Source organism: Scyliorhinus canicula, chromosome 24 (assembly GCF_902713615.1).
Source record: "Scyliorhinus canicula chromosome 24, sScyCan1.1, whole genome shotgun sequence".
NCBI classification, from domain to species: Eukaryota; Metazoa; Chordata; class Chondrichthyes; order Carcharhiniformes; family Scyliorhinidae; genus Scyliorhinus; species Scyliorhinus canicula.
Genome location: NC_052169.1, coordinates 3,722,204 through 3,748,977, shown reverse-complemented (window position 1 = coordinate 3,748,977; position 26,774 = coordinate 3,722,204). Strand labels below are relative to the sequence as shown.

Here is a 26,774-nt window from a genome sequence, read left to right as displayed (position 1 = left end):
TGTAAAGCCCATCATACCTCCCCTACAGAAACAACAGGGTGTCTTGTGGTAATATTACTGGAATTAAATATCTTCAAGGACTATTGCCTAAAGTGGTGTGTATTTGCAGGAAGAAGTGTATTTGGGAATGATAAGTGGGGGGGGGGGGGGGGGGGGGAAGAGGAGGAGAGAGAGAGAGGGGTTATTGGAGGGGGGAATAAAAATAGTTGATACATACCTCCAATTCTGGCATTATATGCCACTCCCACACCACAAATTCCATTGTTCGCAACAGCTGCCACCTCACCAGCACACCGCGTTCCATGTCTATGGAGAAATGGCAAAGATGAAAACTCCACAAATCACTTAATCTGTTGTACATGAAAATGTTTTTAAAAACCTGAATGCATTCCTTCCTCTATCCCTTTCATTCCCATCTATGTGCAGTGTGCTTACATGTGCCATTGCCCGAAATGTAAAACAACCCCATGGATTCCTTCGGCATAATCAACGTCAACAAAACTTCACTACACCGATGTTGTGGGGAGGTCAGAACTGGTCATCAACATTACCAACTGTATATGAATTTGCTTCTCTACCTAACCAATTATAACAGGTTAGTATACATTGTCGAGTTTGAAGCCGCTGGCAGCAAGTTTGCAACCACTGGTACCTAATCCCAACGTTACTGTAAAGCATCTTCAAGGCAAAACCCATGCTGGAAAGGCAGAAAGAATAAATATGCCCTTTTGGTGCTTTGCACTGCTTACTAAATTTTCAGTGACAACACTAATTAATCGCTGCCCAATTATTGGTATTTGTCCAGAAATGCAAGGCAAAAAAAATACAAATCCCGCAAGCTCGTTTCAGAAGTCAGTTTTTTCCTACAATTTGTCGTCCTTCTTTCCTAATACTGCTTATTTGGTGTTGAGCAGCACCAGGAGATTAGTCCTCAAGTAGAGGCTCTCCTTACATTAACCCTCAGGGTCCTTGGAAAATCAGGACTATGGTACCAGAGATGACATGAAGTTCATGGTATTTACATTTGGGGTCTGAACGCCACAGAAGTAAAAGTACTCATTAGAATTCTGTATGCGTCTATATGTGTTGACTCATCTGCACAGAGGGGTCCGCACAGTCCATGAGTCTGCACACACTCTGACAAAGAATAATCCAATTAAATCCCACTCGCCTGTTTTCTCAAATCCCTTCCTCCATCGAGTATGATCCAATTCCTTTTTGAAGATTATTGAATCTGCGCCCATCACCCTATCCAGGCCAATTCTAACCACTCATTGCATGGGATAATTTTCCTCATGTTTCTTCTGGGTCTTTTGCCAACCACCTAAAATCTGGCGACTGATTCTTCAGCTATTGGAAAGTTTCTCTTTAATTTCTCCATCTAAACCATTTGTGATTTTCTACGAAGTCTCCTCTTAAGTCTTCTCTGATGCAAGGAGAGCAACCCTAGTATCGCCAGTGTGTTACCATAATCCTTCATTCCTGGAACCATTCTAGTGAATCTCTTCTCCATCCTCGGCAATATCTTTCCACCCTACTTAAAATAACAGTACTGTTTCCTGTGGGTAGCTAACATAGCTTAGAAGCTGGAACAGAGGCTGTCTGGCGCATGTCAACAGAGGGGTGCCCAGACAAAATCACTTGGAAACCACTGAAGTAAAATCATGTATAAACCAACATACGCTCTTTGAAGTGACCTACCGATTATCATTGAGCTGTGTGTATCGAGGCTGAGGATCTGGGTCATTATTGTTCACATCATAACTGGCACCTGGATCCTAGAACAGGAGAGAAAGCAGCTTTAGTTCCCCCTTCCCTATGTTACACCCAAAAACAAAGGATTGAAGCTCAGTTGACTCCTGCTAGTGTACGGATCAGAATTATTGAGCATTTAGTGTGATCAGTCAAGCTGAGAACAGTGAAAGGTATTCAAGCAGGTTTGAACATCTGATACCAGCATTCAAACTCTTCCCCCAGGTCCAGAAAGCATCATTAGGGCCTTTCATGTTAAAGGGGAGAAGAAAATTTAAAGTAGGGAAAGGAGTGTGTTTGTTTTTAATTTAACGTAGACTATTTTTGTTTCAACATTAAATTGCACAATAACTCTAGCAGCAAAATATTTGACTCCAGCTCGACTGAGCAGACTGGATCCCCTCCAATTTGCTGAGCTGTTTGGATGTTACTGATGTGCACAGCTCTGGAGAAGCTCTGTTAAATATGTCTGGAGAGCCACCTTTGAACTTGTTTTTCTTTTAAATGGGAAAAGGTGTTGGGCTATCCATTGAAGAATTATTGGTTGGTTTATTGTGAACAAGTTATACTCGAGTATCATCATATAAGATTTTAATGACACTTTTCCCATGTTTTGGAAGACAGAACATATTATCCCCCCCGCCGAGGAGTGTTGGGAATTAGCATTCCTTTCTAATTGGAATTGGGCAGCAACTGTTTGGATACCAGATATAAACTTAAAATATATCACGCACATATACTTACATAATTAGCTGATAGGTCTGGATGATTCTTCTCAATTCCATCATCGAGAATAGAGACGACAACACCCTTCCCAGTATAACCCTGCTTCCAGGCTTCTTGTACATTCAGGTCATGACGATTCATGTTACGCTATATAATAGACAACCACAGCAAGTGAGCTGCCCTTCCTTGCTTTAAAATATGACGTTTTAACCCTGGCTTCGAATTGACTACATGTGACATTAACACATCCTTTTTGCATTTGCCTTGCCACAGCCCTAACTTTGCTCCCACTCCTACCTTAGGACAGTTCTTCACATATTAGGTGCTATACAAACAGAACTGATCATTTATCTGGAAAGTAAACACTTTAGCACAGTGCGCTGCTTTAATGTTTACTCAAGTGGTACAACATATTAACCTGAACACATTGATTATGTACAAGCTAGCATTTAATTAATGTACAATATTTATTTTCCTTCAGAGTTTGGTGAAATTATTGCTGCCTAAAGTGCATTAAGTCTGGCTCTCACCATCCTAGACACAGGCAAAATGACTTGCAAGTGCAGGTAGCGCAGTTCAATGAAGTTAATGGGCAGAGTCTGCACTAATTTAGCAATAGTTTAAAAGCCTCATGAAAAATATGATATAGATCAACGCAAACCAGGGGAAACAAGACATGTCTTTGGTGCCCCCAGATGCTTATATATGATTTGTCTAAAAGTACTCTTAGGCCACATCAAGATGCATCTCTGGATTCCTATGGAGTCAATCAGGAATATTACACACAAAACAGACCAACAGGAGCTGAAGATCACACCAGCCCTGACCAGTGTTCCTCTGGCTGGCTCTGATTGAACAGGAGAACATTCTCTGCCCCAAGTTCATAATTTGCTGAAATTTTGAGACACTACACGTTGATAGAGAGAGAGGAAAGGGGGAGGGAGGGGGAGGGAAGAGGGGAGGGGGAGAGGGAGGGGAGAGAGAGAGAGCACGCGAGAGGAGGAGAATTTTTTTTTTTAAATACAAGAGTACCCAATTAAGTTTTTCCAATTAAGGGGCAATTTAGCATGGCCAATCCATCTCCCCTGCACATCTTTGGGTTGTGGGGCTGAAACCCACGCAAACACAGGGAGAACATGCAAACTCCACACAGACAGTGACCCAGAGCCAGGATCGAACCTGGGGCCTCGGCACCATGAGGCAGCCGTACTAACCCACTGCGCCATCGTGCTGCCCTAGCATGAAATTAAGGAGGCTGAGGAACAGTTGCTGATGGTTGTTTCTCAGGGCTTCAAAGCACCCAAAGATTGATCAAATTAGAATACAAACCACACAATTAGCAAAACATTTACAGCAGTGTTTGAATCATTGAAACACAGAAACAGGGGGAAGCCATTCAGCACCTCGAGCCTGTGCCATATTCAATTAGATCATGGTTGATCTGTGCGCAATCTGCACGCCACGGTTTTAATATTGTCAAACAAAAATTTACTCGTCTTAATTTTAAAATGACGGCATTAATCAACCTTGTCGACTATCCTCCTTATAATTTGATCCAGTCCCTGTAGATATATATATATTTCTTTTAAATAAAGTTGGATTTCTTTACTTTTCCTTACGGTTCATGGAGAAGTCTTCACCAATGAGTGAAGATTCTGTGAATGTGGAGAATCACAGGGAACGATCTGCACCATTTCATTCTAATAAACTGATGCCAACACAAATTACTACTCACCAGGTACCACTGCAGAGTGAATTTGGGGTCATTTGGTTCTATGTAAATATCCCGCTTTGTCCTTTTCTTAATTACTTGCTGTTCCAGCCATTTGACCTAGTTAGAAAATTAAAATTGCATCTTAGGAAAGAACAAATTAACCTTCTCTGTAGATATCACAAAGCAATTTTGTTAAACCTGATTAATGAAAAGTGCACAAATTCAAGTGGAAGGAAATGGTGGCAGATTTGGCATTCTGTTCAAGGTACTCCACCCATACGTGACAACTTTACAAATAATGAATTTTTTTTGAACAAAAGATTCAAGATATATTGCCAATGGAAATGGAGTATTTCATATCTCCTTTCTAGATTATACATATTGACAGGCTGACGTCCATTTTTTTTCTTTCTTTCAAAATTTTTTTAGAATACCCAATTCATTTTTTCCCCCAATTATAGAGCAATTTAGCATGGCCAATCCACCTACCCTGCACATCTTTGGGTTGTGGGGGCGAAACCCATGCAGACACGGGGAGAATGTGCAAACTCCACAGAGACAGTAACCCAGAGCCGGGATCGAACTTGGGACCTCGGCGCCGTGAGGCCACAGAGCTAACCCACTGCGCCACCATGCTGCTCTCTGACGTCCATTTTTAACTAGTAATGGTATTTTAGCCAAATCAATTAAGCAACAATTACCAGACCTCAAAAGCTACCAGCTTGTACATACTTATCCCCCCAGGCTGAGACAGACATTGAGAAAGACGTGAGAAACACTTTTTAATTCACACAGGCCACCCGTGTAACCTTAGTCAGCAGAGCAAAGATCCAACATCATAACTTCCCACCTGATCAAAAATAATTTAATTAGATATTTGGAATTTCAAATTGGAATATCAAATTTTAGTCAATTATTCTAATAAGTAACGTAGAATATATTTGTCTGTGTTCTGTATCCCAGTACTCCAGGTAGAAATATCAGCAGTAGTCAAACCAGCCAATCACTTGGCATTCAGATGACATGTCACAGCACTTGTAATTAAAACCACATTACTCAACACCAACCCTATCAAGCCAGACGCTTTCCCCTCCACGACTTTGTACCTCCCAAGGTGTCACAATTACACAGCATTATGGGTGGCACAATGGTCAGCACTGCTGCCTCAGCTCCAGGGACCCAGGTTCAATTCTGGCCTCGCGTGACTGTCTGTGCAGAGCCTGCACTTTACCCCCTCCCCCGTGTCTGCGTGGGTTTCCTCCGGGTGCTCACGTTTCCTACCACAGTCCAAAGATGTGCAGGTTAGGTGGATTGGCTGTGCTATATTGCCCCTTAGTGCCCAAAAGATTAGGTGGGATTACAGGAATAGGGTGGGGGTGTGGGCCTAAGTAGGGTGATTTTTACAAGGGCCAGGGCAGACTTGATGGGTCGAATGGCCTCCTACTGCACTGTAGGGATTCTATGAATTATGAAGAGTTATAAAATTATTTTTGGGACGGTTTGCAAATTTAGGGCAAAACTGAGGTAATGTGACCTGCATGAACTATTAGCCTGAGCAGTTTGATCAAAGGAAGGTTTTGGGTTTTTTTAAACTAGGAAGACACTTATGCCTGTATACAATGACAACAGCCTGTGTTTCAACACTGGATTGGCAACTCGGTCTCCCAAAGTCCTAGAAAGGTGCTAAAAGTTATAAACTTTTATGCTATAAATTGCCCATTTACTTCTTTGCTGGGGCAAAATGCTGGAACTCCCTCCCTAGCAGCATTGTGGGTGTACCTACACCTCAATGATTGTAGCAGTTCAAGAAGGCAATTCACCACAACCATCTAAAGGGCAACTAGGGATGGGCAATAAATGCTGGCATAACTTGACTGAGACGTCTTGCATATCCAGTCGATGAATTAAAAAGATAATACTGGTGCTCCGCCGGGGTGCCTAGTAATTTGAGGAATGAAAAGTGAAGTACAGTTTTTGGCTGATCTAGTTAAAGGCTGTACATAATTGGGCTTATTTCACATGTGGGCACAGCCACCCCCTTTTTTAAAATAAATGCCCACAGCTGCCTTAAAAAACAAAGTCTTAACTATTGATTATAAAATTCTTCAAGTTTCTTGTGACTTCTTACGATCTTTGGCCAGCCAGACTCCAGGGCATGTGGAGTGATCCCGTTGGGGCCAATAATGCTTTGGTTGAAGATGATAAAGGTTGATATTCAAGGCACCTGCTTTTATAATAAAGTCCCAAGATTCCACAGGTTTTGAAGAAATGTTTTTACACAAGGTCAAAGGTAAAACAATTTACAATAGGCATCTTATACTCTTCAGGGTAAGTATGAGATACATATGAATTAACAAAAAAAGAACTAGTCAGACACATCACGCTACTGAGTAAATCACGGATGCAACCAAAACAAGTTACATAAATTTCGCAATCACCCAGATGTTGGCCCCACTGAGAGTCAACCATGCTCACAAACGTAATCTTTCTTGTACGTTTCCAATTTCCACCCTTTGAAGATCCTGCCTTGGAATTCTCTCCAAACGTCACCCCTACTCGGGTGGCTTTAACAATTGCCCACCCACAGGTTTCAATTCACTTTAGAGATTCAACCTTCTTGGATTCCCAAGTACACTCACAGTAGCTTATAAGCACATTTTCAGATCTATGGTTGTGCCAAGCAGAACACCACAGTTCCAAACACATACCTTAGCCCCAGCAGCCCTCTTTACTTGAACCTTTCCTTTAACTTGACTGAAACTTGTTGCATATCCCTTTTTTCTTTGGGACACTCAGCTCGCAGATTCCCTTGAACATACTGCCTCAAGGTGACCCGAGTAATGATCAGATAACCTATCAAAACACTCCCAGAGGGTCCCACCCTGGTTACTACAATGTAACGAGCATCAAAACATCCTGCACTGTACAATGTTACAAACCCCACAAACTTTTAATTTAGCACCCAGATCACTGGATTGTGACATTTCAAGATTTCCACCCACAATTTCAGCTCCATCAACAGAAGTAGAAGGGGTAAACAAATTATATTTTAAGATATAGGCTGAAATACAGCAGATAGCAAGTGACTGGATAAGATGGGAGCACTGGAGTGAAATGATCCAGTTAATGAAAGACCAATATCATGTCATTATTTTTCTTTTACTGGCGACCGACTTAAACTATGATCCCACACAAAGAAGCTCATTCCTGCAATAGAAATGAGTTTAAGATCAGAGTGAATCAATTTTAATGCTTTCATGGCCATCCACAGTAAATCTATTTCAAACTGCAGTGAATTTCAAAATTCCAGCATCTATTCCAAGAATGGCAAAGTATTGGTGATACAACTCCGACCTCTCAGCTTTTGATAAGGGTTCTGCGTAACAAACAGTTGCCAGTGGAAAGGAGGGGGGAAAAGTGCGAATTGAACCGTGAAGCTCCTTCCATGTATAAAAGGAATTGCGTCGTACCAATTTCTCTTTCAGTTTAATTTAAAACGTTTACACCACAGGAGCCAGTCTTTGGTTCATCACGCAAGTGTCAGCCCTTTGCAAGACCAAAAATACACTACAAGCCAGATTAGTTATCTGGGCCAACGTAAAATTGAGCTCAAGGTGAAGTCCAGAAGGCTGAAAAGCACCCAGTCAAAAGATGGAGTGCAGTCCCTTGAGCTTCACTGGAACACGACAAGCAAGGACAGAACAGTCAGCGCAAAGGTGGGAGCAAGATGGAGAATTAAAGGTAAAGGCAATTGGAAGCTTGCCGTCAAGGTTGTGGATGAAATGGCTTTGTTCCACAAAGAGACCACCCAGTCTACATTTGATCACCGCAATGAGGGCTGGTTTAGCTCAGTGGGCTAGACAGCTGGTTAGTGATACAGAACAAGGCCAGCAGCGCGGGTTCAATTCTCGTACCAGCTTACCCGAACAGGCACCAGAATGTGGCGACTAGGGGCTTTACACAGTAACTTCATACTTGTGACAATAAAAAGCTATTATTATTATTATGTGGAGCAGGCCGCATTGTGGGTAACAGTAGTGCATGTAAATCACTTTCAATTTGAACGAGTGTTTGGGGTCTGGTGGGGAAGGGCATAAGCCAAATCTCCTGCAGTTGCACAGAAAGGTGCTGTAGGAAAGGGACACTGATGGAAGAGTGGATTAAAGGAACAGTCCCTTTGGAATGCTGAAAGGGGAGGGTGTTTGGTGGAGGCAGCAGAAATTGTGGAAGGCCATCATGATCATAGGTTTCAACCCAATGACCTGATTCACCCTAACCATCTTTTCACTGTACCTCGGTACACGTGACAATAAACCAATCTGATCTTATTCCAAGCTTAATGGCCATTGTACCCACACAACTGCACAAGAGTTGAACCAGAAATGTGTACATCCCTGTTACTTTAAGTTTGCTGTTTTCCTTTCAATTCACCAAGTCACAAGGGTCTCCAACTTGGTAACCCATTTTAGCTTTTACTGTTGGTGTTTCAAGAGAGGGAGAAATGCAAATCACTATTGTGGTCCCAATTACTCCTGCAAACAGTATCAGCTGGTGGTCAAGTCTACAAAATGAATTATCAGCATGAAGAGATAATGAAGGACAAGTTGGTTGAGAACTTGCATTGCAATGTATGACTTCAGTTTCCACCCAAACTGTATTCCATAGTCTGCAGTCAAAATATTTGCACGGAAGATAGCAGAGTCTCCTTCAGATGTCCTTCCCTAAAGAGCTGGAAAGCAAACTTGCCAATCTGATCTTTCCCCTGTATTTTTGCCATTATACAGCAAAAAGTTAAATCTCAAAGAGCAAAAAGGTTTGTTGAATCATAGAATATACAGTGCAGAAGGCCATTCAACCCATCGGGTCTGCACCGGCCCTTGTAAAAAGAGCACCCTACTTAAGCCCATACCTCCACCCTATCCCCATAACCACCCTAACTATTTTTGGACACTTATTGGCAATTTATCGTGGCCAATCCACCTAACCTGCACATCTTTGGACTGTGGGAGGAAATGTGGGAGGAAACCGCTTCAGTTAGCATCTGCAATTGGAAAGGTTATGCAAGATGCCTACTCAGTGAATATGTCTGCAATCCTGCTGACTACTTGTGCCGTCTCTTTCACACAAGACAAAGTGGTTGAATTCTGAAATCGCGTTCAGGCACTAAAGCTTTTACAAGTCTCGAGCGGAAACCAGTTGCTCCATGTTTAATTCCAGTTGCCATTGTGGAAAAGAAACTGAAGCTCTTGCTCGCAACATATGGCAAGCAGCTCATTAAAGGGTTGATTACCCTAAAATGCCCACTACTGCTCATTTAAAGGCGGCTGCATGGCATTATGGTGGTTAGCACTTATCCCAACGCACTTTCCCAATAGTAACCAGTTGTCTGGAAGCAAACAAGACGTTGATGGATTTTAAGTGTTGTTTAAAATAATACACATCCTTTCATGTTTGTGATGCTAGACCAGTAAAGGCAGCCTCTGAAATTCATTGGGGGATTTGCTGGATAACTATCACGATATCAACATCAGCAATCCTTACTACTGAGATTGAGGACTTCATCCCTAAAGAGCAAATCTTGAGCTATTCCACATTATTGGAGACAGCAAGACAAATGGAACACTTGGTTATGGGCATTTGCCGAAATGATCCCCCTTGGTTTGGAGGAAACCAGGCAGGGCAGTACTAGGAGGGAGGGACAGAAAAGGGGAGGTGAAATTCTTTGCATCAGCAGGTACAGGGCAGTCATTTTCCTCTGGATTTCCTCCATGAGGACCTATTACGCCCCATCCTTGGTCCCTGTGCATCCTGCAACTTGCTACAGTATCACGTGCCAGCCAGATCACTCACTTCACACCTCCCTCAGTTGGCAGAAAGTTTATCAAAGGTGAAGAAAAATTTGTCGTCTTAAGAGAATGGATGTTTAAAATCTATTTCTTTGAGAATACAGTGTTATTCTGTAAAGAAGGTGGGTGCACGGACATGTGCGCATAAATGAATGAATTAAGCTAGGAAAAGATTAATGGAGACTTCTTGCCAGGACTAAAGGTGCTCAATGCATGCATCTGCAAGCAGACTTTCCAGATCAAATGATCTGGATGTCTTCGTTCATGAATTGCAGAAAGTCAGTACGCAGGTACAGCATGCAATTAAGGAGGAAAATGGAATGTTAGCGTTTATTGCAAAAGAACTGGAGTATAAAAATTGAGACGTGTTGCTGCCATTTTATAGGGTGTTGCGAGACCATATCTAGAATAGTGTCCAGTTTTGGTCTGCTTATTTGAGGAAGGATGTAGTGGCATTGGAGGCAGTTCAAAGGTTCACCAGATTAATTCCGGGGATGAAAGGGTTGACGTAGAGAGGAGAGATCGAACAGTTTGGGTTCTCTATACTCGGTGGAGTTTAGAAGAATGAGGGGGGATCTGATCGAGGTTTATAAAATACTAAAATGGATTGATGTTGATAAAGTAAACGTAGACCAAATGTTCTCCCTTGTAGGGCAATCTAGAATGAAGAGGTCACAGATTTGGCTTGAGAGGCGGTAGATTTAGAACGGAGATGGTGAGGAACTACTTCTTGCATAGGGTGGTGAATTTGTGGAACTCACTGCCCTATAGTGCGGTGGAATCGGAATCATTAAATGGTTTCAAGGAGGATATAGCATACTTCTGATAATATGGGGGGTGGGGACACAGGTGGTGCAGTGGGTTAGCCCTGTTGCCTCACGGCGCCAAGGTCCAAGGTTCGATCCTGGCTCTGGGTCACTGTCCGTGTGGAGCTTGCACATTCTCCCCATGTTTGCGTGGGTTTCACACCCATAACCCAAAGATGTGCATGGTAGGTGGATTGGCCACGCTAAATTGCCCCTTAATTGGAAAAATGCATTGGGTACTCTAAATTTATATTAAAAAAAAAAGAGATATGGGGAACAGGTGGATTCGATACCAGGATCAGCCATGATCTGACTGAATTGCGGAGCAGGCTCAACGGGCTAAATTGGCTGTTCTGCTCCCAATTCCAATGTTACCACATGATTTCGAAGTACAGGTTAGGGTTTAGAAATTTGCTTGAAGAGGTACCTGGAGATCTGTTGTCTTCAGCCATTTCAAAGGGCATTTGCAACGGTTTTATAAGTAAACAAGGATATTTTCTTTAACCCGAAAGTAGGGGCCATAGGAATGCATTAAAGATTTTTATATTTTGGAAATGTGGCATTCAAAAATGTGTCGAGAACAATGGAATGGAGACGATACGAAGGAAAAGGGTATTTTAGTTACTGTGGAGTACTTGGAGATTGGCTGTGCGAGGAAGGCCTGTTGGCAACAGCTCTAGGCTGGGAGAGGAGGTGCAGTTTGAATCAGCATCCAGTCAAGGCAGAAAAGTGGAGGCTGCAAAACACAGCCCTGTTCTAAAGTTTTGGATTTCCACAGCAGAGTGGAATAAGTGTTGAGAGGTTGTGTTGTATGCCTTAAGTGACAGCAACTGCAACTTTGCCTTGGGAGAATACTACTGGAAGGGAGCATTGCCTAGGTTGCTTACACATGTGGGTCTGACGAAGTAGGACCTTTTTGGGGGAAATTTCTGCAAGACTAATTTTAACTATGTAATCTTGTGTGTTTAAGTTTTGTTGTTAAGAAACCATCTATTTTTAATTTTAAATTCACAAAAGCATTACTGGATTTCATGTTGCCAATCCACCTACCCTGCACATCTTTGGGTTGTGGGGGCGAAACCCACGCAGACACGGGGAGAATGTGCAAACTCCACACGGTCAGTGACCCAGGGCTGGGATCGAACTTGGGACCTTTGTTGTGAGGCAGCAGTGCTAACAACTGTGCCACCATGCCGCCGACTTGTTGCCGAGATTAGGTTTTCTTCTCGTTTTCGGAATACAGAAAAAGGACATGGACCGGTAAGGCAAGTTTCCCTTGGGGATTTGGTTTGCTCAGAAATTAACATCTTCTGTCATCATAACAGTATACATCTCCCTTCGCTCAGCAGACGCTCCCAAGATACGGAAAATACTTTTGCCGTGTCCTGGAGGGGTCAAACATCCATGCCAACTCATGGGACAGTCTGACGTGCAATCAACCGAAATGGGTAATGTTCATCCAGAAAGGCACCAAACATGCTAGTCATGAAAATACAAAGTCAAAAAAGGTGCACAAACCTCCAAACAGCTCATCCACTCCACCCTTCAAGCACCAACTGCTCAGCAAAGAGAGGAGTCTGCAGATTGCACATTGGACTCATCAGCCATCTCAGAACCAGAGAGGAACCAAGCCATCCTTACTCACGAGGGACTGCCTAAGGAGAAGGCAGCCCAACATTCAAAGTGCGTGCAAGGTCTCCATATACATTGCTCCACTCGAGTGGCAAATCTGCAGGTGTCTGGTTTAACACCCTGGTAGAAATTGAAATTATGGTCATCAACAATTAGGAATGCTGTGTGCTAAATCCAGACTTTAAACAGGCACGTCTTCATTTAGCACTTGTTCGCATCCTTTGGCCAAATTAACACGGAGTCCCCTTGGAGATTGGATTGTTGCACCAATTTCACCCAGGCTTTCTCCAATATGTATTTAAAACCTTATATAGGTAGGATTATTATCCCTTCAGATTAATCTCTTGGTTACTTGTGAATAACTAAATAACCCAGGAGAAAAATCATATGGACATTAAATGTTATTTTTGACTCTCTTTCAACGATATTTTTACAACTAATACACTTGAGATAGTTTTTAAAAGACTGTTTGACTGGGTGAGGCTACTGGAGACGAGGTCTGTGATTGAAACTTCCAGGAATACATCAAGAGTTGGCAACCCTCCATGTCGGGGAAACTAGAATTAAACAATACTTCAGCCTAAAATATCTCAAGATGAGAAAAGTTGTGTATGTTGTAAGCAGCTGTTTGCAATACTCGCAATGATAATCACCAATGCAGCCCTTACACCACATATGCTGCAAAAATAGACAGTACTTCAGCTGAGAAGGGAGTTGCAGTTAAACGGTGCCTCAATAGAGAGCTGCGAAAGGGGACAGTTTGCACATGCCCCCAACCAGCGATCTCTACCAATTGCACGCGAGAAGGAAGTCAGCTTACCTGCTCCTGGTTTTCTTAAATAAAAAGGAGTGTACACAATGCTGAACAGACTGACAGACTTGAAAGACTGGAAACAACCCTCTTTCATATTTATCAAAGGAGACAAATTGTGAAGCCAAAACAATACGACTGGCATGCCTTGCCCTCTTTGCGTGGGAATATTACACAAATTGCAGGTCGACTGTTTTGTGTGCATTGTTTGCCTCTGCCAGCTGCATCCTGTTGGTTTACTCCAAAGGAAATAAACCCACTGCCTCTGTTACTTAATCAAAGTTCAACCCAAGTCTGTATTGCGTGTTTCCTTCATTGCTTCATTAATGGGGATACGGAGTAACATAGTCAATTACTGCCAAACACAATAATAAGACGAAATGGCAAATACTCAGGGAACCTTTTCAAAGCACTCTCTTCCTGGACAACAACTCCAAACATCACCCTGCAGTATCTCACCCAAGTGGCAATTCTTCACAATGAAGCGTTGGCAGGTTGCCCCTCCCTGGAATGAGTCACACAAGCAATGCCCTGATCTTTCACCACACTTTGTCGCAAGGCAAGGAGCAGCAGTGGGGCACCTAGCTAATTCTGACTCGCCTCCAAACTTGGTCGAAAACTTGAAGTGCCCAACAGCTGGGGATGGAGAACTGAACCTGGGAACTGCCAAATCCCGTGTTGTGTTACATAGCTAGATACTGGAATAGAGCGACTTCAAAAAGAATCATTGCGTTCTCTGTACATCCTGTGCAGCATGCTCTCTCAAAAAGAAAAAAGTACAAGACATTGGCTAAATTGAAATGTGTTTATTACTCCTAAAAGGGACAAAGGTTAAGCGGCACTCAATATTGCATGCAAATGGAATATTTCAGAAAAGTCAGTTACGCCTCTTCTTAGATGATCCATGATTATATTCTCAATACCACTAAGATACAGATGATTAAATGACTGCTTCCAACATCCAAGCAGACAGCATTGAAATTTGCAGTCCTGTTCAGTCATCGAATCTGCACAAAAGCTTGAGAACACGGCACTGGTCGACCATGCTGCCTCCACTTCAAATTAAATTACGCATGAAGTGGATTGAAGCCAGAATATTGGGAGTTTGAGCCCACCTATATTGAAAACAAGTCCACAAAAACATGACCAGAAGCTGAAATGCACAAGCAGAATTCAGACCATATGCCCTTAATTAGAATCAATGTTGTGAATGCAGAACATTGCCGGCGATACAGTGGTAAGCACTGCTGCCTCACAGCACCAGGGACCCAGTTTCAATTCAGGCCTTGGATGACCGTCTGTGTGGGTTTCCTCCAGGTTCCTCCCATAGTCCAAGGATGTGCAGATTATGTGAATTAGCCATGTTAAATTGCCCCTTGGTGCCCAAAGTTGTGTAGGTTAGGTGGGGTTACAGGGATGGGGAGGTCCTGGTAGGGTGCTCTTTCAGAGGGTTGATGCAGACCCAATGGGCCGAACAGCCTCGTTCTATACTGTAGGGATTCTATGGATAAATTGAAGGAAATAAGTTTTGTAGACGACAATAGTACCTCGAGGCCTCTAGAGCATAACTGGAGCAGTTTCAAGTTTTCCTCAACTCCCAATGGGATCTAAATAATTGGTATGGGAGTGAAAGCAGAGCGTCAGCTGAACACTGAATACTGCTTCCACCCGAGGGAAACAAGCAGGACTAGTAAATTCAGTTCATATGCATCCAGAGGCTGGATTTTGTTTTTGTGAACTATGAACACAGGTCCCAGGCAGTGAATTACAGTTAGCAGATTATAGGCACCCAAAACTAGTCTAGAAACATTGCAGTACGCAAATACAGTCCAGTACATCAAAGGATTAGGCTGCAGAACTGATCCAGAACTAGCTACTGATCCAGAGGCGCTACAGACACAAGATTAAATGCAATGCAAGGCAGAAAAACAAGCCATTCAGCCCAAACTGGCCATGCCAACATTTGGTCCACTCGAGCATCCCCCTATCTTTTCTCATCCATAATCTGCCATTGTAACCCTTTATTCCCATCTCTTGTATACTCATCTGGTTCCCCCTTAAATACTGTGCCCTTCAACCACCCAGTGGGAGCAAGCTCTACATTCTCACCACTCTTTAGGTAAAGAAGTTGTCTCCGAATTTTCTATTGGATTTCTCGGTGACTATGCTATACAGATGGCCTCTAATTAATTATGTTCTTCCCCTCAAGAGGAAACATTCTCTGTATCCACTCGATAAAAATTAATTTTTAAAAAAATTTTGAGTACCCAATTCATTTTTTCCAATTAATGGGCAATTTAGCGTGGCCAATCCACCTACCCTGCACATCTTTGGGTTGTGGGGGCGAAACCCACGCAAACACGGGGAGAATGTGCAAACTCCACACGGACAGTGACCCAGAGCCGGGATCGAACCTGGGACCTCGGCGATGTGAGGTTGCAATGCTAACCACTGTGCCACCGCGCTGCCCTGATAGAAACTAATTTTAAGTACTCTTATGCCACCCCTCAGCCTTTTCATTTAAAAAAATAAATTTAGAGAACCCAATTCATTTTTTCCTAATTAAGGGACAATTTAGTGCAGCCAAGCCACCTACCCTGCACATCTTTGGGCTGTGGGGGTGAAACCCACGCAGACACAGGGAGAATGTGCAAACGAAAGACAAAGACCCAACAGAGTATTGGTCGTATCGACCTGCGTCACTCTTAAAATGTGAATGTGAAGTTACTTGACAAACTGCTGGTGCTGTGGCTGGAGCCCCGTCTCCCAGAGGTGATCTCAAAGGATTAGACGGGCTTTGTTAAGGGTCGGAACTCCCTCAGCCGGAGGTTCTGATCTATAGAGGCCCCAATTGAATGATTCAAAAACCGGATTGTCATGAGGGGGGGCAGAAACCAGGCTGCTGTTCGTATTGCGTACCTGTACAACCTTCTGGGACGCTGCCTGTAGCTTCAGCTGGTGTGCTAAGAGGAGACTGGCCTTCTCCGCAGTATTCATAAAACTAACCCCTTGAGCATGGGGTGTTCACTGACAATAGTTTGAATGGTGTCTCAGTTTTTCCTACTTGCCAACAAATTCAGGGTTGGGGCAAGCGAGTACTGGTGGTCCACTTCAAGAATGGAGTCCACAGGACGGCAAGTGGCAGTGGTTAGCATGGCTGCCTCACATCCCACTGTCCATGTGGAGTTTGCACATTCTGTCCATGTGGAGTTTGCACATTCTCCCCATGATGCGTGGGTCTCACTCCCACAACCCAAGGATGTGGAGCGTGGATGGATTGGCCACGTTTTTAAAAAAAAGTCCACCAACCTCTGCTGCTCCACCCTCGCTGTATTCACTATGTGCACTTAGGAGATAATTCTTGACTCCTCAAAAAATTCAAAGGTTAGTCAAGAAAGATGTTCCCTATAGCTGAAATGTGGGATATTCAGTCCACTGGAGTGTTACATTTCAAATTATAAATACAAACATACAAATTAGCAGGAAGCCATGGTCAACCCAGAGTGCCTGCTCTGCCATTCAATAGGATCATGGCTGATTGGGCTGTAACGCATCTCCACATTCTCACCCACCCCCTTACTCAACCTCTGCCTTAAAAATATTCAAAGGGCAGCACGGTGGCACAGTGGATTAGCCCTGTTGCCTCACGGCGCCGAGGTCCCTGGTTCACTGTCTGTGTGGAGTTTGCACATTCTCCCCATGTTTGCGTGGGCTTTGCCCCCACAACGCAAAAGATGTGCAGAGTAGGTGAATTGGCCACGCTAAAATTGCCCGTCAATTGAAAAAAAAAATGAATTGGGTACTCCAAATTTATTTTTTAAAAAAGAAAAAAAAATATTCAATGACCATTCTCCCCATGTCTGCGTGGGTTTGGAATGAAATGAAAAGGAAAAGAAAATTGCTTATTGTCACAAGTAGGCTTCAATGAAGTTACTGTGAAAAGACCCTAGTCGCCACATTCCGGCGCCTGCTCGGAGAGGCTGGTACGGGAATTGAACCGTGCTGCTGGCCGGTCTGCTTTAAAAGCCAGCTATTTAGCCCAGTGTGCTAAACCAGCCCCTGGTTTACCCCCACAACCCAAAGATGTGCAGATTAGGTGGATTGGCCATGATAAACTGCCCCTTAATTTGAAAAAAAAATAATTGGGTGCTCTAAAATTTAAAAAATATTCAAAGACACTGTTTCCACTTCCTTTTTGAAGAGAATCACAAACATTCGACCCTCAAAAGAATTTCTAATTTCTCTTCAGAGGGACTAATTTTTATACAGTGACCTCTCGTTCCAGATTCTCCAAGAGGAAATATCCTCACTACATCCATCCTGTCAAGGCCCCCAAGGATCTTAAATAATTTCAATCAAGTTGCTTCTTACTCTTCTACACTCCAGAGGATATGAGCCTATCCTGTCCAGCCCTCATCAAAGACAACCTGCTCATCCTGGCATTAGTCTACTAAGCCTTTTCCGAACTGCTTTCAACATGTTTACATCCTTCTTTAAATGAAGAGATCAATATTATACACAGTACTTCAGATGTTGTCTCACCAACACCCTGTGCAACGGAAGCACAATCTCCCTTGTGTATTTAATTCCTCTTGCAATAAATTACATTCTATTAGTTTCCCTAATTACTTGTTGTACCTTCATACTCGCCTTTTGTGATTCATGCACTAGGACATAGAGCCCTTTGCATCTCAGAGCTCTGCAATCTCCCACTAGTTTGATTTGCTTTATTTTATTCTTCCTGTCAAAATGGAAAATTGCACATTTACCCACATTATACTCAAATTTGCATGATTTCTGCCAACTCACTTAACCAATGACCCTTTGCAGGTTCCTTATGCCCTCTTCACAACTTACTTTCCTACCGACCTTCATTTTATCAGCAAATTTAGCAACGTTTGGTCCCTCCATCCAAGTCATTTATATAAATTGTAACAGGTTGATGCCCGGCACTGGTCCCTGTGACACTCCTACCAACCATTAATGCCTACTTCATTTCCTATTAACTAGCCAATGTTACACCCTACACCATGAGCTCTTACTTTCCACAATAATCTTTGACGAAGCACCAGGTCATACACTTCCTTGCATGATTTTCATAATTCACAAGCAACCACCAGCATTTCATCCCTGCGTCATTCAGCTTGAAAGTACTCTAGGTACAGAAATAGAGAGCCTACAGATTGCACTGCTGGATTTGCTTACTAAGATTCTATTTACTACACTGCTTATGCTCTCACAAACCTGCACACAATTTATAGTTCTTGCATTTAACATGGGAGCACAATCTTTAAACAAAAGCCATATATCCCAGGTTATTAAAAATTTCAAATTTTAGTTTGGTTGCCAAAGTTCCCAAGAGCCAATTTAGGAATGGAAAAGATGAATTCAAGCTTAGTCCTGTGTACCTGAGGGTCCAGTCGCAGTTTATTGTGATGATACGTGTGTTCATTCAATGATCGTTTCACCAACCCTCTGTGCCGGAAATGATAATAATCATCAAAGATCTGCAAAACAGAAACACCATAAAGACTTATTTATACTTCAGCAAAGTACTAACTATAAAAATAACAAGCCTTTTTACGTGTAGCAAGTCAAACTTAACACTTGAAGTGGAAGAGTATTGTGTTATACATAGAACATAGAACAGTACAGCACAGAACAGGCCCTACGGCCCTCAATGTTGTGCCGAGCCATGATCACCCTACTCAAACCCACGTATCCACCCTATACCCGTAACCCAACAACCCCCCCCTTAACCTTACTTTTATTAGGACACTACGGGCAATTTAGCATGGCCAATCCACCTAACCCGCACATCTTTGGTCTGTGGGAGGAAACCGGAGCACCCGGAGGAAACCCACGCACACAGGGGGAGGACGTGCAGACTCCACACAGACAGTGACCCAGCCGGGAATCGAACCTGGGACCCTGGAGCTGTGAAGCATTTATGCTAACCACCATGCTACCCTGCTGCCCCTATGTGTAATATATAGCAAGATTAATTTTAGAGTCTCATAACACTCAAGACCTCTGCATTCCTTTGATTGCGGCCTTTTGAACATCTCCAATTTTAAAATCGCTCCAGCACTGGCAGCTGTGACTTCAGCTGCCAAGGCCCTTATCTCTGGAATTCCCTTCCTAAACCTCTCGACCCCTCTCTCCTCAGACACTTAAAACATTTCCCTTTTACCAAGCAGTGGGCCATCTGCCCCAATATTGTCTCATTTGACTGAGCATCACATTTTATTTATAGGGCTCCCAAGAACCTTGGGATGTTTATTACATTAACAGCAATATATAAATGCAAGTTGCTGCTGAAGACAGCTTGGTTTCTGAGTTAGTTGATGTTAATCAGGACAGCAATATGGATATTTCAAATATCTTTTTAGTGCAATGAAGACAAATCTTCAAAACAAACTTGCAATGTTTTAATCCAACCATTTTCCAAATATCCTTCACAACATTCTCAACAATACACTTAATGTAGGATGATTTCAGAACACACCCAAGTTGTCTTAATTTTATGCGCATATATAGCAACTTTTTCCTTTTCTTCTTGGAGTCAGAGACAATTACAGTACAGGAAACATTGTTCTAGCAGCCATTCCTATATTACAGCAAGGTGGCAGGTTATTTGCCTCCAGAAGGGAATCACAACAGACCCTCGTTCAACTCTCACGTACATCAAAGCTAGCCCAGGCTCTTGTCCTCCATTAAGTTGAAAAGCATTTGGGACCAAGCCACCATCAGCAATGTGGTTTTGTCCCTGGCAGAAGAAGGGGCAGCAAGTCATTGTGGAATTGGATGCAGAAAGCCTTCGATAGGGGTGGGGATATTTGTTCAGGGTTGGAACGGTTTGGGACAGGGCCTACGTTTGTGGCGTGGGTTTGGTTATTATAAAAAGCACACAAGGCTAGTGCTTGTACAATGTGAGCTTGGCATATTTTCAATTGCACAGGGGACCAAGACAGGGGTGCCCGGTGTGTTCTTTCTCTCTCTCTCCCCTCGCCCACCCTCCTGCCCCTCCCCCTTGTTCACATTGGCAATTCAGTTATTGGCCATTGCCCTGAGGGCTTTGGATAGGTGGAGGGGGATAGGTGAACACTGCATCCTTGTGCACTGATGATCTTTTATATGTAACGGATCCCATCCCCATAATGGATGATATCATGGCATCACTGAAGCGATTTGGGGCTTTTTCGGGGTATAAATTGAATTGGGAGAAGAGTGTTTCCTGACAGAAGAGGACGGGGGGCTTTTCACAGTAACTTCATTTGAAGCCTACTCGTGACAATAAGCGATTTTCATTTCATTTCGCCTTAGCGGTTCCCATTTTAGATATTATGGGCTGCAGGTGGCCCGGGATTAGGCCCAGCTTTGGAAATTGAATTTTACAAGCTTGACGAACAGGAGGAAAGCGGACAGAGACAGGACAGCCTCCCTCGGTCCATGGCTGGCAGCAGTCAAATCAGTGAAAATGAATGTCCTGCCACATTCAGTTTTTATTTGTGTTTGCGGTTTTAAAAAAATTTTTTGGGGTTGGGGGGGGGGGGGGGGTGAGGGTGTCTTGGTGCTACCAAGACCAATATATTGATATATTATTGGGGGATCAGGAGGCTTTATGGATATGGATGGAGTCAGGCTCATGCAATGGGCCGTGGCTAAGGACGTTGGTGATGGCTTTTTTACCTTTTTCTCCTGGGAAGCACTCGGGAATGCGGTGGTGGCCTCCACACTGAAGATATGGAGACAATTTTGGCAGCACTTCAAATTGGGGGCGGTATCCATGTTGGTGACGATTTGTGCGAACCACATGCTTGAGTCGGCAAGGTTGGATGCAAGGTTTAGGGGATGGGAGGAGAAGGATTTTGCTGAGATGCAGGATATGTTTTTCGAGGGCCGAGCTTCGAGTTGGTGGAGAAATTTGGACTTTCACAGGTGATATATTTAGATGTTTACAGGTGTATGACTTCATGAAGAAAATCCTTCCGATGTTCCCGGTGGTGCCCTCGACCTCTGTGTTGGAGAGGGTTTTGTCACTGGAAGGGATGGAGGAGGAGGAAAGGAGGGAGGCACCTCAGGGGTTTATAGGAGGGTTATACCGGAGGTGGCAATATCCTTGGAGGAGGCTATAATCAACTAGGGGAGGAGTAGGGCAGCACGGTGGCCTAGTGGTTAGCATAACCGCCTCACGGCGCTGAGGTCCCAGGTTCGATCCCGGCCCTGGGTCACTGTCCGTGTGGAGTTTGCACATTCTCCCCGTGTCTGCGTGGGTTTCGCCCCCACAACCCAAAAATGTGCAGAGTAGGTGGATTGGCCACGCTAAATTGCCCCTTAATTGGAAAAAATAATTGGGTAATCTAAATTTAAAAAAAAAAAAAAAAAACTAGGGGAGGAGTTGGGGGCCAAGCCAGAGAAGGGATGTATTGTGAGATGCTGTGTAGGATGACTGCAACATCATTTGCGAGGCTACAGCTGATGCAGTTGAAGGTAGTGCATGGGGCCCATTTGACCCAATCCAGGATGAGCAGGCTGCTTGTGGGAATGGAGAATGAGTGCGAGCAGAGTGGGAGGGGACTGGCTAACCAAGTACAGATGTTCTGGTCATGTCCCAAGCTTGTGGGGTTCTGGGTCTCCTTCTCTGGCACCATGTTTGCACTCCTACAAATTTGACTGAAGCCTTGCCCCCTTAGGGCCATATTCTGGCTATCAGACCTGCTGCAGCTGCAAACAGGGTGCCAGCTGATGTTCTGTCCTTCACCTCACTGATTGCTCAAAGGTGGGTGCTGATGGGTTTGAGGTCAGCTTCTCTACCCAGCGCTCTCAGTATTACTGGGGATCTTATGAAATTTCTATACCTCGAGAAAGTTCAATACACTTTGGTTCTACCAAAGATGGCAGCCATTTATTTTGTACTTTGAAGAGCTGGTCACCAGGGGAGGGGAGGGTTATTACCAGTTATTGTTTTTGTTAAAATTGAAAAAGTTGAATAAAATATTTTTAAAAATAGAAAGAATTCACCAACTTGGCTGATGGTTCAGCATATCAAAGCATTTTCCCCAATAAAGAATTGCCCTCGCGTGAGAAACCAACATGCACATAATTATACCCCAGGGGGAGCAGGCACTGTGCAGAATCTTTCACTCAGTTTACAATACGAATAAAATCAAATATTCAGGTTAACTTGCTCACGGGCTCCCATTTACTACTTGAAGTGGATGATGGGCTAAATCAACTGACTGCCAACTAAATATTTTGGTTTCATCTTGTTCCAAGTGCTTAAATTGAGAGGATCAGCATTTGTTCGTGAGTGTAAATGATTCATGACGATATCAAAAACATTGCCCTGTGACTGCCTGCAGATTACTCCAAAAAAAAAATAATCTTTGAAGTGACTGAACAATTACTCAGCCAGCAATGATGTATTTTCTTCATAACCTCAGCACTTACGCCAAAACAAAAAACAAACCTTAAATCTAATAAGATTGACTAAATAGACATTGAAATATCACCTTTTTGAGAAGGTGAAGGGCAATAACTTTCACTAACTGGTGCTATGATGTAATTTTCAAGAATTCGTTTGACAAAACACACAAACATGGCCTTATTGAAATTTTGCCTCCTCAAACAGGTCAATTTGCGGTCAAAAATCATCTGGAAGCTGAGTATTAAATTAGCACATCTGCAATTAAATATTAAGTTTACAAATGAGAATAGGCATGCGATGGAAGTTATGTAGTGAGGGAAAGATTATGTGCAAGAATGCAGAGATATTGTCAGGAAGAGAGGTCAAATTTATGAAGCTGAAACTTGGCATCTATAGGAACAGAGAACAAGGAGAATCCAGGCGAAAGACGGGAGGAACAGCTGAAGCGGAGGTGCGCGCAAGACGACAACGGCATCAAGATCCATCCGGGTGAAGCAAGTGACAACGCCAACACCAGACCCATTTTGAGCATTACAAGAACCCTCTGTAATTGTTTCTCTGGCACCCAAATGTATATCTACCTGCCCAGTTCTCTCCCCCCCCCCCCCCCACCAAACAGTTGCCTACTTATGTGTTGTAAATAATTTTGCTAGTTGTACAGAATTGCTGCTGTTAAATTGGTGCATATTACCTTACCAGTTATTTTATTTTTTATTTTACTTTTGGTTTGTTTGTGCGTGCCCTTCTCTTCTTATATGGGCCAGTGTTTAGAGAACCCCAAAATGTATCACCTGACTCACAACTTCTAATAGATTGTGGTATGGGGAGCACACTGCCCACTCTACAGGTGTGGTACAGCAGAAATGGAAATGTAATTTTTAAAGCAAAACAATGTATATTCTATGAACTCAAGTTAACCTTTTTGAAACATAGTGAACATCTTAGCAACCATTAATTCAAATACAACCGCCAAAGACTACAACACTAAGTAAACCTTTAAGCTTTCCTTTTTAACACCCATAAGACTTAAAACAGCTTTTACCCGAAGCACATCAGGTTAAAGTCACTACTGTCATTAGTTTTAAATCACCAGAATCGATTTAGTCTTTCGATTAAAAAGAGAGATTCATACACCTTCTGGCTGTGACTGCAGCTATCCAACTCTGAAAAGAAACTAAAACACACCCTGCAGCAAACAGCCTAAAACAAAAGTAAAAAGCCGAGACAGCCCAGCTCCACCCACTCTGACATCACTGTAGTAGTAAACACCCATTGCTTAAAGGCACTCTCATATGGTAAATATACTTTGTTCAAAAACCCAATAAAAACATTTATTTTAAAAATTTGAAGGCTATACCCGTTTCATTCCCCCCACCCGCATAAATAAACAGCAGAAATCATGTCACAATTTTCTATTGATAAAAATAAAAGCCATTTTGCTCACCCATTGTTCATTGGGAGGAATCCCAAGTCTCTGGCTTCCAGAATATGCTTATTTTGTAAAACAGTCCAGGCTCTCCCCCTCCACCACCATATTCTCTTCCTGAACTCCTTTCCCTACAAACATGCTTTTCTGACAACAGTCCTAAACCTTAATTGTGAACATCTGACCCCTGATCCACACAATTCGATAATATTCCAAACCTACTTCTCCATTCGCTTTAGATATTTTATATCTCTGAAAGATTGCTTCTTTTCAAGGATGAAAATCTCCAAGTTACCTAGTCTTTTCTTGTATCTCACACCTGACACAGAGGAATTAGCCTCTTGGATTGTTTCTGCACTGCCTCCATCATTGTGTGAGATAAGACCTTAAGTTATAGGAGCAGAATTAGGCCATTCACCCCATTGAGTCTACTCCACCATTCGATCATGGTCGATATATTTCTCATCCCCATTCTTCTGCCTTCTCCCTGCATTCACCTGATCACCTTCTTAATCAAGAAGCTGTCTTAAAGACACTCAGTAACTTGTCCTCCACAGCCTTTTGCAGCAATGAGCTCCACCGATTCACCACCCTCTGGCTGAAGAAATTCCTCCATATCTCAGTTTGAAAAGATTCACTCCGAGGTTTATAGTCTCTCCACTATGGAAAACATCTTCGCCATGTCCACTTTACCTAGGCCTCAGTATTCTGTAGGAGTGAGGTATTCACGGGAGTGAGGGTGGGGGGGGGGGGGGGGGGGGGGCTGCGGCCATCGGAGCCTGGCAGAATAGGTCCCGATGAGTCTAGCCAGGGTGGAAAGATTTGGCAGGGGTGGGGGAGAAGAGAGAACAGAGGGCGGGGGGAGCATTTTTGTAAGAGGAAGTGGAGGGGAAGAGCCGGGGGGGGGCGCCTCGCAATGCATGGGTGTCATCCACGGTACTCTTTCGAGGATTGGATGGCATTGAATGTTAGGGGGAGGGTGGGAGGGACTCAATAGATTAATGGTGACCATAGGCGATTCCGAATTCCTTTCTCTTTTTATTTCTCCTTTGTTTGTCCTACCGTGGGAGGGTTTGTTCTATTTGATGCTTATATTGTCAGGTGGGTCATTGCTTGGGGTGGTGGGAGGATGGGATCGTTGTTGTTAAGGAAATTGACGTTGCATTTTGTTACCATTTACTGCATGTGGGTGGGGTGTAAATTCTGGAGAAAATGTGAAAATGGAGAATTAAAATATTTTACAAAAAACTGGGATGCTACATTAGCCATTTTCCAGTCCTCTGGGACCCTCCCCAGCTCCAGTTATTCTTGAAAGACCACCATCAATAGTCCCACAATCTCCTCAGCTGTCTCCCTCAGAACCCAGGGTGTAGCCCATCCAGTCAGGTGATTTATCCACCTTCAAACCCTTCAGCTTCCCCAGCAACTTCTCTTTATGTGATGGTCACTACATGCACCTCTGCCCCGACTCTCGAATTGTGGTATGCCACTGGTGTCTTCCACCATGAAGACCAACACAAAGTATTCTTTGTTCCCCATTACTACTTCAATATCCATTCTTGTCTGTCTCTTACCTTTTATATAATTGGAAAAAATCTCCCTTATTGCTTTTTTTAATTGTCCTCTGCTTGCTTTTAAAGGCTTCCCAATTCTCTGGCTTCCCACTAATCTTCACCATTTTGTATGCTTTCTCTTTTACGTTGCCCTGATTTCCCTTGTCAGTCATAGTTGCCTCACGTCACTCCGCGCTGCCCCCCAAGCAGATTTCCTCTTCTTGGGGATGAATTTCTGTTGTGCTTCCCGAATAGCCAGTCTGTTCCATCATCTTCTCTGCGACGCTCCCTTTCCAATCAACTCTGGTGCGCTCCCCCCTTATGTCTTTGTAGTTACTTTTGCTCAATTGTAATACCCTTACACTTGCTTCCAGCCTCTCCTCCTCAACCTACAAGGTGAATTCTATCAGTGTTCACTGCCCCCTAAGGGTTTCTTCACTTGAGTTCTCTATCAAGTCTGCCTCATTACACATCAAATCTAGAATTGTTCCCTAATGGGCTCCACCACAAGCTGCTCCAAAAAAAACCATTTCAGACATTTCACAAATTCATTTTCTTGGGATCCGCTAGCAACCAGACCTGCCCTTTAGAAATCCCCCATGACTATTGTAATATGGTCGTTTTTTTGCATGCCGCTTCTATCTCCCAATTTAGTTTCTGCCCCACATCCTGATGACTGCTAGGGAACCTGTACGTAACTCCCGTCAGGGTCTTTTTCCTTTGAGATTCCTCAACTCTACCAAGACATACTAATCTTAAAGAGGGACAAGGACCCCCAGCAGTGTGGTTCATACAGGCCCATATCTCTCCTTAATGTGGATGCCAAGGTGCTGGCAAAGATCCTGGCCACCAGGATAGAGGACTGTGTGCCAGGGGTTGTGCACGAGGACCAGACAGGTTTTGTTAAGGGAAGGCAGCTGAAGACGAATGTGCGGAGGTTGTTGAATGTCATCATGATGCCGGCGATTGAGGGGGAGGCTGAGATAGTGGTGGCGCTGGATGCGGAGAAGGCCTTCGATAGAGTGGAGTGGGGGTACTTATGGGAGGTGTTGGGGAGGTTTAGATTTGGTGAAGGGTT

At 43.4% G+C, this 26,774-nt stretch overlaps 1 protein-coding gene across 1 annotated transcript in view; it reads right to left on the bottom strand.

Annotated features, from left to right (window-relative positions):
* Positions 1-26,774, bottom strand: part of LOC119956907 (furin-like) — a 127,710-nt gene that overhangs the window by 38,585 nt on the left and 62,351 nt on the right. The window contains exons 2-6 of the mRNA XM_038784466.1: positions 18,696-18,794; positions 4,214-4,309; positions 2,497-2,625; positions 1,702-1,778; positions 218-306 (exon numbers count right to left, since the gene is read on the bottom strand). Coding sequence (XP_038640394.1) covers positions 218-306; positions 1,702-1,778; positions 2,497-2,625; positions 4,214-4,309; positions 18,696-18,794 — 490 coding nt within the window. The remainder of the gene's footprint in view (positions 1-217; positions 307-1,701; positions 1,779-2,496; positions 2,626-4,213; positions 4,310-18,695; positions 18,795-26,774) is intronic.